The sequence below is a fragment of the Oenanthe melanoleuca genome, chromosome 6, assembly GCF_029582105.1.
Source record: "Oenanthe melanoleuca isolate GR-GAL-2019-014 chromosome 6, OMel1.0, whole genome shotgun sequence".
Lineage (NCBI taxonomy): Eukaryota > Metazoa > Chordata > Aves > Passeriformes > Muscicapidae > Oenanthe > Oenanthe melanoleuca.
The window spans coordinates 16132444-16148174 of record NC_079340.1 but is presented as its reverse complement, the minus strand read 5'-3'; the positions used below and the strand labels follow the sequence as shown (position 1 = coordinate 16148174).

At 58.2% G+C, this 15731-nt stretch overlaps 1 protein-coding gene across 2 annotated transcripts in view; it reads left to right on the top strand.

Moving 5' to 3' along the window:
• Positions 1-15630, top strand: part of PSD (pleckstrin and Sec7 domain containing) — a 34776-nt gene extending 19146 nt beyond the window's left edge. The window contains exons 1-8 of one of the 2 annotated variants that reach the window (XM_056494811.1): positions 4016-4331; positions 9326-9369; positions 10634-10812; positions 11583-11653; positions 12179-12336; positions 12649-12793; positions 13383-13526; positions 13765-15630. In XM_056494811.1, the coding sequence (XP_056350786.1) occupies positions 4134-4331; positions 9326-9369; positions 10634-10812; positions 11583-11653; positions 12179-12336; positions 12649-12793; positions 13383-13526; positions 13765-14004 (1179 nt within the window). In that variant the 5' untranslated portion in view covers positions 4016-4133 and the 3' untranslated portion in view covers positions 14005-15630. Of the gene's footprint in view, positions 1-4015; positions 4332-9325; positions 9370-10633; positions 10813-11582; positions 11654-12178; positions 12337-12648; positions 12794-13382; positions 13527-13764 lie in introns of those variants that run through there. The other variant, XM_056494810.1, reaches the window with a different exon arrangement.
• Positions 15631-15731: the final 101 nt, after the last annotated feature.

Sequence of the window (15731 nt, the reverse complement as noted above, 5' to 3'; positions counted from 1 at the left end):
GCTATGAAGGCAAGATGCATTTACATGCAAGAACAGTGATGGTCCTTGAGCCTGCAGTTGTTGAGCCTCCCGCCTTGCTGAGGGGAACATGGGCTGCTCCATTCCCCCAGCAGGACACAGGAGCTTTGCCTGGGGCTCTGATTCTCTCATTGCTCTTGCTGTGCCTGTATTGCAGGCAAGGGAGCACACATGGGGCAGCTTACTAGGGCTTGTTTGTCCAGCTGCAGCCAGAGGCTTCCTGGCATCAATCCTGCGTTACTCAGCCCTTTCTGATTCCCTGAAGCACTGGGGCCCAAAACTTTGGCCAGGCCCTGGGGCTGGAGCCATCTCTGGTGGCAGAGATGACATGGGCAAGGCATCATGATGGGGAGAGTGGGCTGGAGGATAAAACCTCGGAGCTGGGAACTCACCACACTGGTGTGACTGGGGGATCCTGCCTTCTCCCTGCCTGACCCAGTTCGTGGAGGGGCTTGCTCAGGGAGAGCAGTGCTCAGCAAGCACCTGTGGCCTTGGGCTGCTGCGCCTCTCCGGCATCGCCTGCTCTCAGGAGGCTTTTCTGAGCTGCTGTCTCCCATCTCAGACCCTGGGAATAGGCTAAGCTCCCATGGGGTCTGCCAGGCAGAAACTGCTGCTGTTGGTGAAGTGCTACAGTTGGCAAATACTCGTGATGTGGAACATGGGTTCCCACAGGGTGCTGGAGCCACAATGGGGGGGAGGTGGTTGGTGAAAAAAGGCAACAGAGGATGAAAAGCTGAGCTCCCTTTTCAGCCTTCATGGGTCTATTCCTGGTTGTGTCGCTCACCCCATCATTAAGGGGTTACCAGCAGTTCTCAATAGGGCTGTCCTCCCTCTCAGCCCACACTTCACCAGTAAAAGGAGTTACTCAGGAGAAATTCTCCTCTAATTTTAAACGCAGCTCCAGAAAAGGCTTTAAGCATACAAAATGGATGGAAACATATGAAATGTGAACCCTGGCCCTTCAGTGCTGCTACACCTAGGAGTATCTGAGCTCCACTGACTTCTTGGTGTGCCCACTTTGCATCCCTCACTGCCCCACGGTTGGGTGCCCACACCTGAGGCATTGCCCTATTAAACTTAGCCCCTCAAAGCACCATTAGCTCAAACATATGAGATGAAGTTACCACATCAGATCCCAGACAGAGGGAAATAGGACAGTGAGGAAGTGCCATGGAGCTACAGGCTTTCTCTCACGGGCAGGGGCCAAGACCTTTGCTGGGTGTAAGGAAGTGGAGGGAGGCTGCAGTGTTGCAGCACAGCCCTGCACAGCTCAGCCAGCAGCCCAGCAGCTGGGAGGCTGCTCTGCTAAAAATGGCCTGTTCCCTCTGCAGCTGCGGCGCTTCCCACCGCCGCTTTTAGCCGCCCCTGTACAGGAGCCGTGCTGGGGAGGGGGAGTGAAAGACACTGTGAAGAAACTCAGGCAGGGCAGGCTGAGCTCTTCACCTGAAGCACCACTGCACTTTGGAAACCTTTGCTCATACAAGCGGGAGTAGGTTTCTGGGACAGGTGAGATGGAGAAAGTGCTGTTGGCTTGTGCTGGGGGGAGAACTGCCAAGGGGATCTTGTGCCTCTCCTGGGCAGCCTTAACCACTCATCCAGAGAAGACACTCTTTCCCTTCTGCCTGCTGCTTTTGGCTGCTTGATGCTTTGCACAGGCTCAGGGGCAGACAAATGGGGAAAGGCTCTGCTGCTGCCCTCCCTGTGTCAGCCTGCATTAGCCCTGTTACCCTAAGCAGGATGCTTCCTCCTCGGCAGACCTGGCTGGCGGGCTGTGCCTGGGGACTGAGGCTCCTGTGCAAGCGTGCTGCACAGCTGGCTGGCTAATTTTAGTGCTCTGGGAGCACATGCATTTCCTAAGGGTAAGGGGAGGGGAAGGGCTGGCAGGCTTCACTGGAGCTTCCCAAAGCTCTAGGTCAGGCCTTGGGCAGCTCCAGAACCACAGAAGAAAGGTCCTGGGGCCTCTTCCAAGCCTGCCTGGGTAGATAGCACAGCTGCAACCCCATGGACTTCAGAGCTGGAGGGCTGGAGATGGCTCTCACCCAAAGCACTCACTGCCAGGGAACTGGGGCAGTAGGGCAGGACTAGGAGGCTGCAGAGGCACAAGGCCACCATCTCCTGTGACTGAGGACAGCATCAGGAATAGACCCACAGGGAGCCAGAGCACTCTGCTCTTGTCTGGCTGCAGGGAGTCCCAAGATAAACGCAGCGTGATGCCTGAGAGCATGTGGCAGCTTGAGTCAGACGAGAACTTTATCTGCTACTAGATAATACATGTAAACAGTCCCAGTTTTATGCAGAAGCAATGAAAACACTTAAAGAGCTTTCACAGCTGAGCATCACATCCCCCTCACTTCCAGTGCCTCACTATGCCCTGCATGGCACTGCTGCTGGAACTAAGGCAGGGCTGCCTTACCAGCACTGCTGCTGGAAACCCTTTCCTCTGTCTCTGAAAGCTCCCCTGGACAACTATACTCTGCAGGCAGGGCTGCCCACTCTCCAGCTGAGATGTCCCCCTGATCAAGCATGGGGACATGCCAGGGATATAAGAACCCATATAATGCTGTGCCCAAGATGCCCACCTCTGCAGGCTTGGACCTGAACTCCTGTGGCCATATGACGGCAGCTGCCCGTGCAACAAGGAAGGAGGTGGAAGCAGGACATCCTGGAGCTGGTGATATTTTGGTTAGCTCTTGAGATGTTGCTTTCTCTTGACAGCATGATTCCAGCCCAGGCCCCCCGGGATTTCACTCACCGTTGCTGATTGTCTGTTACATTTCAGATGTCAATTTGACCTTTATATGATTGATCACTTTGTGGAGCCTTAGCCCCATCTTCCTTACTCTTTTAGCTTAACCTTGTGCTTCACTGGCTGGCAGAAACGCCAGTAGGGGCAAATCGGGCCCTATTTCTCACCAGCACTGCTTAGCAATTGCAGGAGTGAGCCAAATCTGTGCTGCCTTCCAGCCTAGGAGCCAGAGCACGTCACAGATGTTAATGAATTAAGCCTGACAATGCAGTCGGGTCCTCGGGGGAGGAAGGTAGGATGGGCCCCCACCTTCCAGCTTGGAGGCACAACAGCAGGGCTCAGACGCTCAGAGTGCTGGGTAAGTGATTAGTAATGTGGGAAGAAAGCCCTGGCTCCCACCTCTGAGCTATAATCACAGGAACGCTTGCTCAGTCTAATCCCCCGGGCTGGTTTTTTTTTTTTTTTGCCTGTTTCCCCTGGGAGCGATAGGCTGCCCTGCCCCTGTCTCCCGTGGCTCCCCCGGGCCTCAGGGGCAGCCCAGTACATCTGATGTGCCCGACATCCATATCCCCTCCCTCACGAGTTGTGCCAAATGGTCGCTATGCCAAACAGTTAGGACAGAATGGAAAATTTCCCCCTCTCTACTGACTGCATCTCCTGCGCAGTCAAGCCTAACTAAATTACGCATCGATCCTCTTGCTTTCTGCAAGGTTGCCCAGCTCTTTGCTTTTTCACAGGAGCAACTGCCTGAAGCATCCGTCTTGCCCATAACCAGCTCAGTGACTGTAGCTACTGATGTTTCTGTCCTGACCTGGGAGGGACAGGCAAGAGGCTTAAGTGTGGGGTGGGCACTGAAGATGGAAAGTCTGAGCACATCTCCACCGGACCCATCTCCTACCGGCATTGTAGGTCCCTGGTGTGGTCCGGGCTGCAGAAGCAGCTCTGAAGCCTGCCCAGCTGGAACCGAGTGGAGGTGCCACCTGGCCCCTGGAACTCGGGAGATGTCACCAGCGCGGCCCCCCAGGAGGGCACAGCCACCTGCTCGCACTGTCCGCGGGAGGGAGGCAGGGACGGCCAGCTGGTGCACCGGCGGCAGCTCCGGCAGCCCGTGTGCCACGGGGCGATGCCGTCCCCGCGGTGGGATGCCCGCCGCCGGCCCCTCGGCGCGGCCCGGCCCGCGGGGCGCCATTGGCTGCGGCGGGCGGGGCGGGGCAGCGCCGCCCCTGCCGGGAGCCGCCGCCGAGCGCGGCCCGGCCCGGCCCCGCTTCAACAGGCGGCGGCGGCGGCACAGCGGCCGCGGCAGGCAGGGCACGGCCGGGCAGGGCAGGGCACGGCCGGGCTCCGCCGCCCCCCCGCCGCCGCCGGCACGATGATCGGCGTCAACAGCATCAACAGCAGCGCGGGGCGCATGCGGTCCCGCTCCATGTGCTCGGTGCGCTACGGGCGCAACTACCGCGGCGTGGAGACCTTCTGCTACGGCTGGCCCCAGCGCTCCCGCACCCTCAAGCCGGTGCTCTATACCGACCTGGTGGTCAGCCGCATCCAGAGCCGCCGCAAGAAGAAGCCGGTAAGCGGCGGGTCGGGGGAGCGGGGGGCGCCGCGGGGGATGCGCAGCGCCCTGCGCCCCGGCGGGGACATGGGCGGGTGAACGTGCCCGGACAGTCGCCGTCCCGCCGGCTGAAAGAGCCTCAGCCCTGGTACAGATGTAGCGGGCGGCCAGCCCCATCTCTCTCCTGCCTGCTTTCTGCGGAGCCGTGTCTCCACCATGCCCCCTCCACCCGAGGGTCCCGTCCTCAACCCACCATCCCATTTCTGCCCCCCACCATCCCACCCCGATCACGGGGGTGGCGGGAGCGCGGCAAGACCTGGGTGACATTGCGCCGCTTACCGTGGTCTGGCAGCAGCGCTTGCTCGGAAACATCGCTGCGAGAGAATCCAGGACAGAGCCGTACCGCTGGGACCTGCCCTACGGCTTAGCATAAGTGACAGGCTCTGCGGGCTCTCTCGCAGGGGTTGCGCTGCGCCATGCCCTGGCCAGCCCAGCCGGGCAGACCGGCACCCCCTGAAGTGGGGGACGGCCGCAAGGCAACGCGGAGGGGGTAGCGCCGCAGCCCCGGTTCCCAGCCGGGCAGAGTTTGAGAGGAGGGAGTGGCTGCCTGGACAAAAAAGGGATTTTTACTGCGACGGGCTTGCTCGCTGTGAGCCGGCATCCGTTTTGTAGGTGTTGGGCTGGTGCCCATCGGTCCCGGGTGAGAAGAAGCGAGCAGGGTGTCTCTGGGCGCGTCGTGCCTCGGTCGGGTGCCTGCCTCCGCTGTAGTAGAGGGAGAAGAGCCCACACCGACCCTCTCCCCGCAGGCAGGCTGGGGCAGGGCAGTCAGGGTTGCCCCAGGGCTACTTGGGCTGCCCCCGTGGCCAGCACCAGCCCGGTGGGGCCATCGGGGCCGTGCCAAGCCGCGGTGCTGTCATAGCGCAGTACGGTCTGGGGGCAGCATTAAGTTGTGACGCACTCGGATGGAAACGTGCAGTTGGGAGATGCTCGGTCGCTGCTCCCCGCGCTGTGGGGCTGCGCTGGGAAGGTCCTGGGGGTGATAGTTGCCTGGGCAAGGAGTGGTTTAAATATTTCGAAAGAGGCTGATGCAGTTTACAATGTTACTGAGTTAAAAGTGTGGGGCCGGGATGGGTAGCTGTCACCTGCTGACATCCATGACTGCAGCAGGGTGGAAGGTGATGCGCAGGACACTGTCCCCGTGGCAGCCCATTCTACAGGAAAAAAAAGGCTGTCCCCAAGTCAGTCTGCTCTGTGTGCACAAGGAGCCCCTCTGCAGCAGAGGGGAGGGAGGGACACGGTGGTGTACGCAGCAGGGCTGGTGTGTGCCAGGTGATGAGTTGTTCTTGAGCATGGGTTGTGGATGCTGTGGAGGTGCGGGGGGGAGGGGGGCTGCCAAGGTGAAATAGGGACCCAGCAGAGGTACAGTTCCACCTGACACACAGCCCTGATCTGACCCTACTGCTGGGGTGTCTGTGTGCCTGGGGGACCTCACGGAGCTTTGTGGCTGGGTGTAGCAAAGGTATTTTGCTAAGGAGAAAGTGGGGACAGCCATCAATTGAGCTTTTATATTTAAGTGCTGTCAGTCAGAGGTAGAATGACTGCAGGGAGGGTGCTTGGTGGCTGTGAAGTCTGTCTTGAATATCATGAACCCATGGCTGGTCACAGAGCTGACAAGAGGAAGGGGAGTCTTGATACACACAGGGCATGTAGCTGCATGGCAAGCTGAGCACTGTGTTTAGCAGAGGAACTAGCAGACTGGAAACGGGATAAGAGTTGTGATGCATAAAAGAGGCACTCCAGAAAGGGTTATAATCCTTGTCTGGATGCTGGAATTCCTGCCTCAACCTTCACCTGTTACTTGAGTGCTGGGCTACAGCTCTCAGTACAGTCCTGTGCCAAAGCTGTGTTCAGGCCAGCTTGTTGCTTAGCTCCACAGACCATCTCGCCTCTGGTCTGATCTGAGCTGAGGAGCGGAAGGCAGGTGTCTTCTCCCTACCCTGCTTAGATGAGCTGTCCCCAGCAGGGCTGGCCCTGTGGCTGGGCTGGAGCATCAGAGCCACCTGTGCAGCCCCTCAACTCTCCTTGAGGCATTTGGTAGAGCAGGACTCACAGACAGCCTCTCAGCCTGCTTTTGGGAGGGAAAGCACCAAAGAAAGATGTTGATTCAGTTAGAAATCCCACTGGGACATTCCTAGGTCTCTAGTGTTGCGCATGTCTGGGGCAGAGCTGGCTGATTGGCCTGGCATGCTGCAACAGTGAGCTCACAACCCAGCGATGGCAAAAAACCCCAACCATGCTTGGGGTCGTCATCCAGGCACATAGCCAGTGCCCAGCTTTCTCTTGGGTAGTACTTGCAAGCTCAGAGGTGCCAAAGAGTTGCTGTACTTTTGGCCCAGGGGAAATGAATCCATGGAGCAAAGAGAGTCTGGAGAGAGGGACCTGCTGAGCAATGAATCTGGTGTCTCTGCTGACGTGGTTGTGAGTTAGGCTTCAGGAACCTGCGTCACCTGTACTTCCCCAGCAGAAACAATCCAAAGAACACAGAATTTTGTGGACTGGCAGGCAGTGGCTTTGCTTCAGGACCAGAACAGCAGGATGGGCTTTGTGTATAGGACTTGGACTGAGTCCACCAGCTTTGTACCTGAGATTGGTCTTGGTTGGGGCTGGTGTTTGGCCAAGCAGAATTTTGGCAGGTTTTAAGTGTAGATGTAAAGCTTTGTGTTGCTCTCTCAATCCCATGGTTTTCCTGTTTGCCTCTCACTGTCCCCTGGCACAGGAGTGTTGAGCAGCGCCTGCTTCCTGTCTCTGAGGTGGGGTACTTGGCATCCCCTGCTGGTAATTGGCGTGGTGGGATGCTGTTGGGGCTTGTAGCAGGGCAGCTGGAGCCTTTTGAAGCAATAAGGCAGGTCAGCCTTTGAAGTATTCACCAAGAGTCCCAGAGCCCAGGTTTTTGTAATGCAGCACTCTGACAAGCTGTTATCCAGCACTGTGCCATCCCGAATTACTCCTCGAGCATCTTCTTCTATTGGCTCATTCATTCACTGTCTTGCAGCAGTCCTCCTGCAGGCTGTGCACAGGGCTGGGGTCCTCTCCAGCCCTCCAGAATCCCTGTTCAGCTGGCTCACATCTCCCTTCCTTGGGGCAGGGAGCTGACACTTCTGTGTATCACCAGTGAGCCAGATGGAAGCCAAGCCACGTGTGCCATTCTGCCCGCTCTTTCTGAGGTGCTTTTCTGCTGTTTCCAGTTCCCACTACTCTATGCCATTTTTTTTTCAGTCTCCTTTTTGTATCTGTGGGTTCTCAGCATTTTTCAGCTGCATCCCTGGCAGTGACTAAGATCCCTTCATTTCTGTTTCCCATAGTGACTCCTTATCATCTACATTGCTCTGAGATCCTGCTTATCCCCCTGCTCTGCTCCCAGATTATTTCTGCAGGGCTTTGGATTGCTTTTTTCCTCCCAGATTCTTCTCTAAGTCTCTTTGCTTCCCTGTCTGCCTTGCTGCCAGCCCACCTCTTGCTCATATGTTAGCATCCTGCCCCTCTGGCACTGGGACTGCATGAATGGGTCTAGGATCAAATCTTCTCTCAGGCTCTGAGGCCATTACCTCTTTATGGGTCTCCTGTCTTCCCAGGAGAGAACTGAACCTTACTTTCTGCCTGCTAGATTGAGAAAATCCTTTCCCTCCTCTGAGAAACAAGCTGGTGCTATGCCAGTGTTTCCCCGACGGGAAAGTGTGGAAGGAGCTGGGTTCCTGCTCCATCCTGGCTGCTGCGCCTCTTGGGAGTGATGGATGTCCCTTCCCTGTCACTGCTGGGGCCTGTCTGCTGGCCAGCATTCCTGGGCCCCTGCACGCCTCCAGCTGTACTTTCTCTGCCACCAGCAAGATTTCTCAGCAGCGGTCTCTGGCCCAGTGATGGATGTTGACAGCTGCATGAACAGCCTGTGCAAGACTCGATTATTTTCCTCCAAGGATGATGCCTTCCAGACCTTGCTCTGAGCCCTCTGTGAGCTCTGTGTTGAAACCCTCTCTGGAGCCTCCCTGACTGCAGAGCTGTGCTGAGCACTGCTGGCTTGCACCCAGCTCAGACCGGACAAACACTCGGGAATGGGGCCCTTGAATATCCTGCTGCAGGCAGGCTTAGCTTGTCCCTGTGCATATACAGGCAGCAGACCCTGCCTTGCTCAGACGGGTGGTGTTCGGGTCTCCAAGGAGGGAAAATTGTTTGGGGGTTCTGGGGAGGGGGTAGAGACAGGCCACAGCCACTTCTCTTGCCTTGACCAGCCAAGAGGATGAGGTCCTCTGAGAGCCTCATGAAGGAAGCATGCCAGGCTCTCTGCCAGTGCAGGGCCAGCACGTGCTGAAGTCTCTCACAAAGTGTGCTCCTGTGGGAGCAGTGCATTGCTGGGGAGTGCTGGGTGCTGCCATGAGCTGCCAGCTCAGGGTGGGTGGCTGACTGCAGTGAAGTTGTTGGCTGTGTTCTCTTGTGGCATGGAGCTTCTGGAGGCCCTGGAGCACGCTGAGGTTCCACTGAGAGGGATGAAGGCATGCACCAATGAAGTCTGTCCCAAAAGCTTGCTCTTCTTGGGCTCAGGCCTCCTGAAGGCTGTCATCTTTACCAGCCTGGAACACCTTGAAATAGGGAGAAACAGCTTTCCCAAGCACTTGGAAATGGTAGGTGTGCCTCACCATTATGCTGCTAACACTGGCACTGTCACGGGCAGGTAGAGATGAAAGGTAGGAGAGGGCAAAATGCCAGGGCCATTCCCAGCATTTCCTTGGGGTGTGGGAGAGTTTGCAGATCCCGTGGTCCCCAGGATGAGGTGTGTGTAACCTTAAATTTAGATCAGCTGGCTAGCCTAGCCACGACAGGGCTGGACTGGAACAAACTGACATGGGCTTTCCTTAACCCCCAGTGTCCCTGAGCCAGTCTGGTGTGCCTCCTCTGTTCCCTGGAGCAGCCCCCCATCCTGGCACTGCTCTCCTGCTGACCCCCCACTCTTCTCTCTGCAGGCACTATATGGCTCCATCAAGAATGAGAAGCTGCAGTGGGCCATGTAAGTACCCCGGTGGGGGATGCTGCTGCATGGCACTGGGTGGGCAGTGAATCCACCCCAGTCCCACAAACCATGATGCTGCAGGGCAGGTGCCCCTGGGGATGAGAGAAGGAGAGGGAGCTGGGATGGGATGGGATGGGATGGGATGGGATGGGATGGGATGGGATGGGATGGGATGGGATGGGATGGGATGGGATGGGATGCAGGCAATGTACCCTTGGCTGCCCTCAGCACTGCCATGGGGCCCCTTCTCCAGCATGCTGGGGGAAAGCCACCTGAGCTTGGCTTCTTGCAGCTTTGGCTGGGTTTGTGCCGTGGTGGCTGTGCCCAGGGTGGGAATGGGCGGGCTCTGGCAGTGCTATGGCTGTGCCAGGGCCCCACAGGGTGCCTGCTCCCTCGCCCACAGCTGCCATCTCCAGCAGCAGGAGCGGCAGCGCCTGCGCTGCAGGGATTAATCAGCCCGGCGCTCCCCAGGCGGAGCGATGCGCTCGGCCGCTGCCATGGAGACGCCGGCAGATGCTGAGGGGTTTAATTAGCAGCGTGGCTGAGGGAGTGGGGAGGCAGCAGCTCTGGGCTCCCACATCTTCCTGCGGGCGGGGGAGTGGCACCGGTGCGGCCTGCCCATAGTAAGGGGCCGTGACCCGGTGGGAGCGGACTGCCAACATCCTGCCCACACCTGCTCCTGCCTTTGGATGGGACTGCCCAACGCCTTCCCACCACACTGTCCCTGCACCCCTTTGCCTCTGGCTCTGGGCCCTGTGCTCTGGCTGCCAGCCTTAAAATGTGGGGACCAGAGCCTGGGTCTCTCCTTGCGGGGGTGGTCCATTCTATTCCCTCCTTCCTACCAGCTGGGGACCTGTGAGTCTGTATGCCATGGGTTGGGGCGATGTGATAGTGCCATGCCTTGGGGTACTGCTCCTCCATCACTCCTGGCTCATTAGCCTGGCTGTTGCACCCCTGCCCAAAATGAGGCTTCTCATCCTGGGGCAGGCAGTGGTCCCACCCTGAATCAGCAGCAAAAGCCCAATGCCTTGTCTTTCAAGGGACCAGGCAGCACCTCAGCTGTCTAGAGAGACAGGGGCACACTGCACGGCTAGGTTTGGGATGCTCACCAGTGCTGATGGAAGACTGCTGATCCTGGCTTGCCGCTCCTGGCTTGCCTTTCAGAAGCCAGGCCTAAAAGTGGCACGAACCAGTGGGGAACTTGGTATTTGCTGTCCCCAGAAAGGTAACAAGCTCTTTCCCCCCCAAATCTGATTGGCAGAGATGAGGAGGAGCTGAGAAAATCCCTCTCAGAGCTGGCAGATCCCAACCCGAAGTCCATCAAGCGCATCAGCAGCTGCAGTAACCCCTTTCTGGACTTTTCCCAGGACTCCAGCATCGCTACTTACAAGCACGGGCTGTTAGTCCGCAAGATCCACGCTGATCCCGACTGCAAGAAAAGTAGGTGCCTGGGGAGCCCATGGGGGGCACTTGGGGCAAGAGGGCACCAGTGAACTCCAGAACTGAATGGGAAGCAGAGTAGGAGTCACTGTGTGATGTCCGTCTGTAGCTTCATGCCAGCCTCCAGCATCACTGCCCTGTCTGTCTGGCTGTGCCAGGCATAATTCAGCCCTCAGGCTGGGGAGCTGGAAAGCGTCTCCCTGCCTGCTGCACTGGGAAAGGGGCAAGCAGGATGGTGGAGTGGTGTCTCTGGGGGTTGCAACCCTGCCACGAGATTGTGTGGATGAAGGGAAGTGTCCTGTGGTGTGATAGACAAGGCAAGGCTGCAGGCTGCAGCTGTTTGGGCACTGCCAGGCACGTTTACCGTATTCCCCATAAAATCCCTCCTAAGCCCTGGCCGTCTAATGCTGCCTAGCTGTGATTAGATGCAGCGCCCTTCAAAGCCAGCATCACCTGGCAGGCAGCACTGCCTTGTCCCCGTGCCCAAGCACGGAGGCAGTGGCCAAGCGGAGCACGAGCAGCGAGGCAGGGGGGCACAGCACAGCACAGCACAGCCCTGCCCCGGGAGGCAGCAGGGCCCCCCTGCCAGCAGCACCATCTGCCAGCCAGGCGGCTGCACGGGCTCAGGTGCGTGGGGCCGGGGCTGGCGCGCTGCCCGTCCCGGGGGTGGGTGACGTGCGCCGTGGCAGGGCTGGCTGAGGAGCTGGGGGTGGCGTTTCCCCCCGCTCCGCTCTGAGCTGATGTCTGAGCTGCTCTCTCCTCCCCGGCAGCACCTCGAGGGAAGCGCGGCTGGAAGCCCTTCCACGCCATCCTGAAGGGAATGATTCTCTACCTGCAGAAGGTAGGCAGCAGGGCCACCCACATCCACACCAGGGAGAGGGATTGTCCCCAGTCCAGACAGTGGGTCGCAGCAGCGAGAGAGGACCTGCAGCACACAGCATTGCAAAGCCTGGCCTAAGCAGACTCAGCACGCTGCATGCCTGAGCTGTTGCTTGGGGACCCTGTGACCAGGGTGCTTGGATACAGCTTGGGCAGTGAAAGGCACTGCTAACTGAGAGCCCTGCGTGCAGGGGGCTTGGCTGGGAAGAGAGGGGCACTTTGCCCTGAGTGGAGGGTTGGGCTGCACATCCAGTTCCCTGCAGGCACACACACAGGGAACTGGGGGCAGTGGGGACGAGCCAAGCCATTGTGCCTGGGTTGTGCAGCCTCTCTCCGGGAGAATAGTATGAGCTGGAAGCAGAGTCCACAGCTGCCTGGTGGAGGGTGATCTCCAAGCCTTGCCACAGCCAGCACTAGTCTGCAGTTCCTGAAACAAAATGGAGCTGACTCATGGTGGGGTGGCTCTGAAACACCCCATGTTTTGCAGGAGGAGTATAAGCCAGGGAAGGCACTGGCAGAAGAGGAACTGAAGAATGCTATCAGCATCCACCACTCGCTTGCCACACGGGCATCTGACTACAACAAGCGACCCAATGTCTTCTACCTCAGGACAGCTGACTGGAGGGTCTTCCTTTTCCAAGCACAGTGAGTCCTTCAGGATCCCATGCTGGGCACCATGCTAGGGCACAGGAGCTCCCCTGACTTGAGGGTAGGATGGGATGGGGCCTTAGGGCCACCTTGGTCTCTTGTGTCCTGGCCCTTTCTGGAAGGAGAGGGACCTGGTGTCAGTGCTGAGTTTTGCCCAGCTCCTCTTTCCTACTCTGCTGGGCTCAGGTTAGCTGTGGGTAGAGTCCCAAATGCCATGGCTGGCCAGGGGGGACTCAGACCTTATCTGCAGAGCAGATCCCTCTGTCTTTGGCAAAGATAGCCCATCTGTATCTTTGTCTTTTTTCTCAGGAACCCCGAACAGATGCACTCGTGGATCACGCGCATCAACGTGGTGGCAGCCATGTTCTCTGCGCCCCCCTTCCCCGCGGCCATCGGCTCCCAGAAGAAGTTCAGCCGCCCGCTGCTGCCCAGCTCCTGCACCAGGCTGTCTCAGGTGGGCACAGCAGGGGGCCAGTGGTGAGCCTGGGACAAACCCCTGATCTGCCAGTGGCACATTGCCCTGTGGAGGGATCTGTGTGCTGCTATGTGCCCAGCTGCCTCCCGAGTGAGGTGAAGGGCCAAGGGGGAGACAGAGATCAGGGTTACTGAGAATGGGGGCAGACAGTGAGGCCTTGCTCCTGGCAGTGGGACTGCACCCCAGACCATGGAGGAGAAAGTGGTCCCACATCATGGCTTGCAAGGTCCTGCCAGGGACCTTGAAAGGCAACTGACTGGGGGGGATTAGCTGGCACTCGTGCATACCAGGGCAGTTATTCATAGAGCAGAAAGGATTTAAAAACACTAGCCTAGTTTTAGAGGGATTAAATTCTTCTGCTTTAAGACTGCAGTCAGCCCCCCTATGAGGTGAGAGCAGATTGCCCCCAGGAGCCTATGATTTTTCCTGCCATTAAAAAAAAAAAAATCAAACCCAGCAGCAGAAGCTGAGATCCTGGCTGCATCTAAAAGGCCCTGTTCTGTCCCTGGCCACCTCACATTACCAGGGGGACAGAGCAGGGCAATGACATGGTGCCATCCTTCCCCAGGAGGAGCAGGTGAAGAACCATGAGACCAAGTTCAAGACAATGTCAGCAGAGCTGCTGGAGCATCGTTCCTCACTGCCTGAGAAGAAGGTGAAAGGCAAGGAGTACGAGGAGCTAAAGCAGAAGGAAGAGTACCTGGAATTTGAGGTGAGCTGGAAGCTGCCCCCCTCTGCCCTCAGGCCCTCTGCCCCTACCTGTTTGGCCATCCTCAGTGATGGGACCAAGCCCTCCCATCAGCTGCCAGTGCCGTGGTCTAGGACCACGAGCATTCCTGTGCCCTGGGTGCTGGTGGGTTGGAGGGACCGTGAGCATCCCCCTGCAGGGGTGCTGGCCATGGGACAGTACCCAGCTTGCCAACCTGTCTGTGCTGCCCTGTGCTCCTCAGAAATCCCGCTATGGCACCTATGCCATGCTGCTGCGGGCCAAGCTGAAGGCTGGCTCCGAGGACCTGGCAGCATTTGAGTCCACCCTCTTTGACACAGCGGGTGGGGAGGACGATGGCCTGAAAAAGTCGCGCTCCAGCCCCTCGCTCAACGCAGAGTCCTCCGGCACGAGCACCAAGGTGAAGCGCAACGTCTCGGAGCGCGCGGGCCGCCAGCCCCCCGGCCACCCCCACAAGTCCTAGTGTGGGGCCTCAGCTGCCTGCACTGCAGCTCTGTCTGTGCCCCCGGCACAGGGCTGGGCGGGTGCCTGCCGAGGCCCTGCATGTGTCCGTCTGTCTGCGCACGGGCGGGAGGGTGACAGCCCTTCTGCAGCCCAGGGCCGTGGCCCCTCCGCCGAGACAGTGGCAGAGCAGGACAGCCCCCAGTCCTTGCCTGCAGGAGCTGCCTGGCCCCATCAGACTTGTTCCTGCCCCTCCTTGTCCTGCACTTGGCTGCAGGATTGCAGGACCTACTCTTGCTGCCCTGGGGAGAGGGAGCAACTGAAACCTACCCGCTGGGCTCAATTCTTCAATGGCTTAAAAAAAACAACAAAGACAAATGCAGCAAAGCAAAGCCAGCGGCCGCTTCTCCAGCTCCATCGTGCCATGGGGGTAAATGGGAGGGGGCCAGCCCTAGACTGTCCCCTCTTCTGGGGCTGGTGGCCAGGGAAGCCAAGGCAACAGCACCTGGTCCCCTCCCTGCCACCTCAATCACCTCCGCACCCTCCCTGCTTTCTTACAACTTTTGAACAATTTTTGTGATACAGTTTTGCACTTTTTAGTACCAGATCGAGCTGACCACCAGGGAGGTTTTTTTGGGGGGCTACTTTTGATGCTTTTTGGGAACTGTTAAAAAAAAAAAAACAAAAAAACACAAACCCAGCCATATCTTGTAGGCACTGCAGTCTGGGGGAAAGAGCTTTTTAAAAGGACTCAGGGGACGATCCAGCTCCCCACAACCCCCGCCCTGCAGCAAGCTGAGCGTGGGCTACTGTGTATACTGCTGCTGCCTGCTCCCCAGCTCCACTTCAGCACCAGCAACCCTTTGGGGAGACAGCCCTGTGGCTGCCAGTACCAAGGAGGCAGCCTTGAGATGGCAGCACCCATTGCTGCATGTGTGGCTGCATGGGAGGCTGATGCACCGGTGCTTCATGACCCCCATTTTCCATCCCCCACTGCTGGCAGCTTGGACTGGCCCTGTTTGCAGCAACCTGGGTGTGAGCATCGTGCCCAGGGCATGGAGGGCAGCAGTGTGTAAGTACTCCCTGTGGGGTGGTGACCCCTGGAGCCAGGGTTGATATGGGGTCCCTCTGCCCTATGGGTCCAGCACAGGCTGGAGCGAGCTTTCCTTCCCATCTCCTTTCCAATGCATGGCTGGGGCCTCAGAGGCTGCCAGCAAAGTTTCATTTGCAGTGCTGCAGTCCTCATGCTGCAGCAGCAGTCGTGCAGCCCTTCCTCAGCAACAGGCTCCCTCCTTGCCAAGGTGAGGGGCAGGCTGGGGCAGCCCTCACCATGCCAGAGTGGGCTGTAGGATGCTTGTCCAGAGCAAGGGGCAAGTGATGGAGCACAGCTGCAGGATTGTCCAGAAAGGGATGAAGGGCTGTCACCAGAGGCTGGCACACACATGCAGTTCTCAGCCGCCTGGGACCTGGCTGGTTTCAGCACTGACTTTGCGAATGTGTCAAAACTTTTTATTCTGCTCTTTTGAGTCTATTGCAAAAAAAAAGAAAAAAAATTCACCCTCGCCCCAGGTGGCTTGGGGGGTGGGGGGGTTAAAAAAACCTTTGTACAGCTTCTTCTCTCAGTTACTGAAGTAAAACTTGCTCTTCACTTCTTGGGTGCACTGTGGTTTCTTCCCCATGGCTGGGGACAGCCTCAGCACCGAGGGATGCTGAGGAGGGGCTGGCATCTGTCTCCTTGCTGCCAGGCTT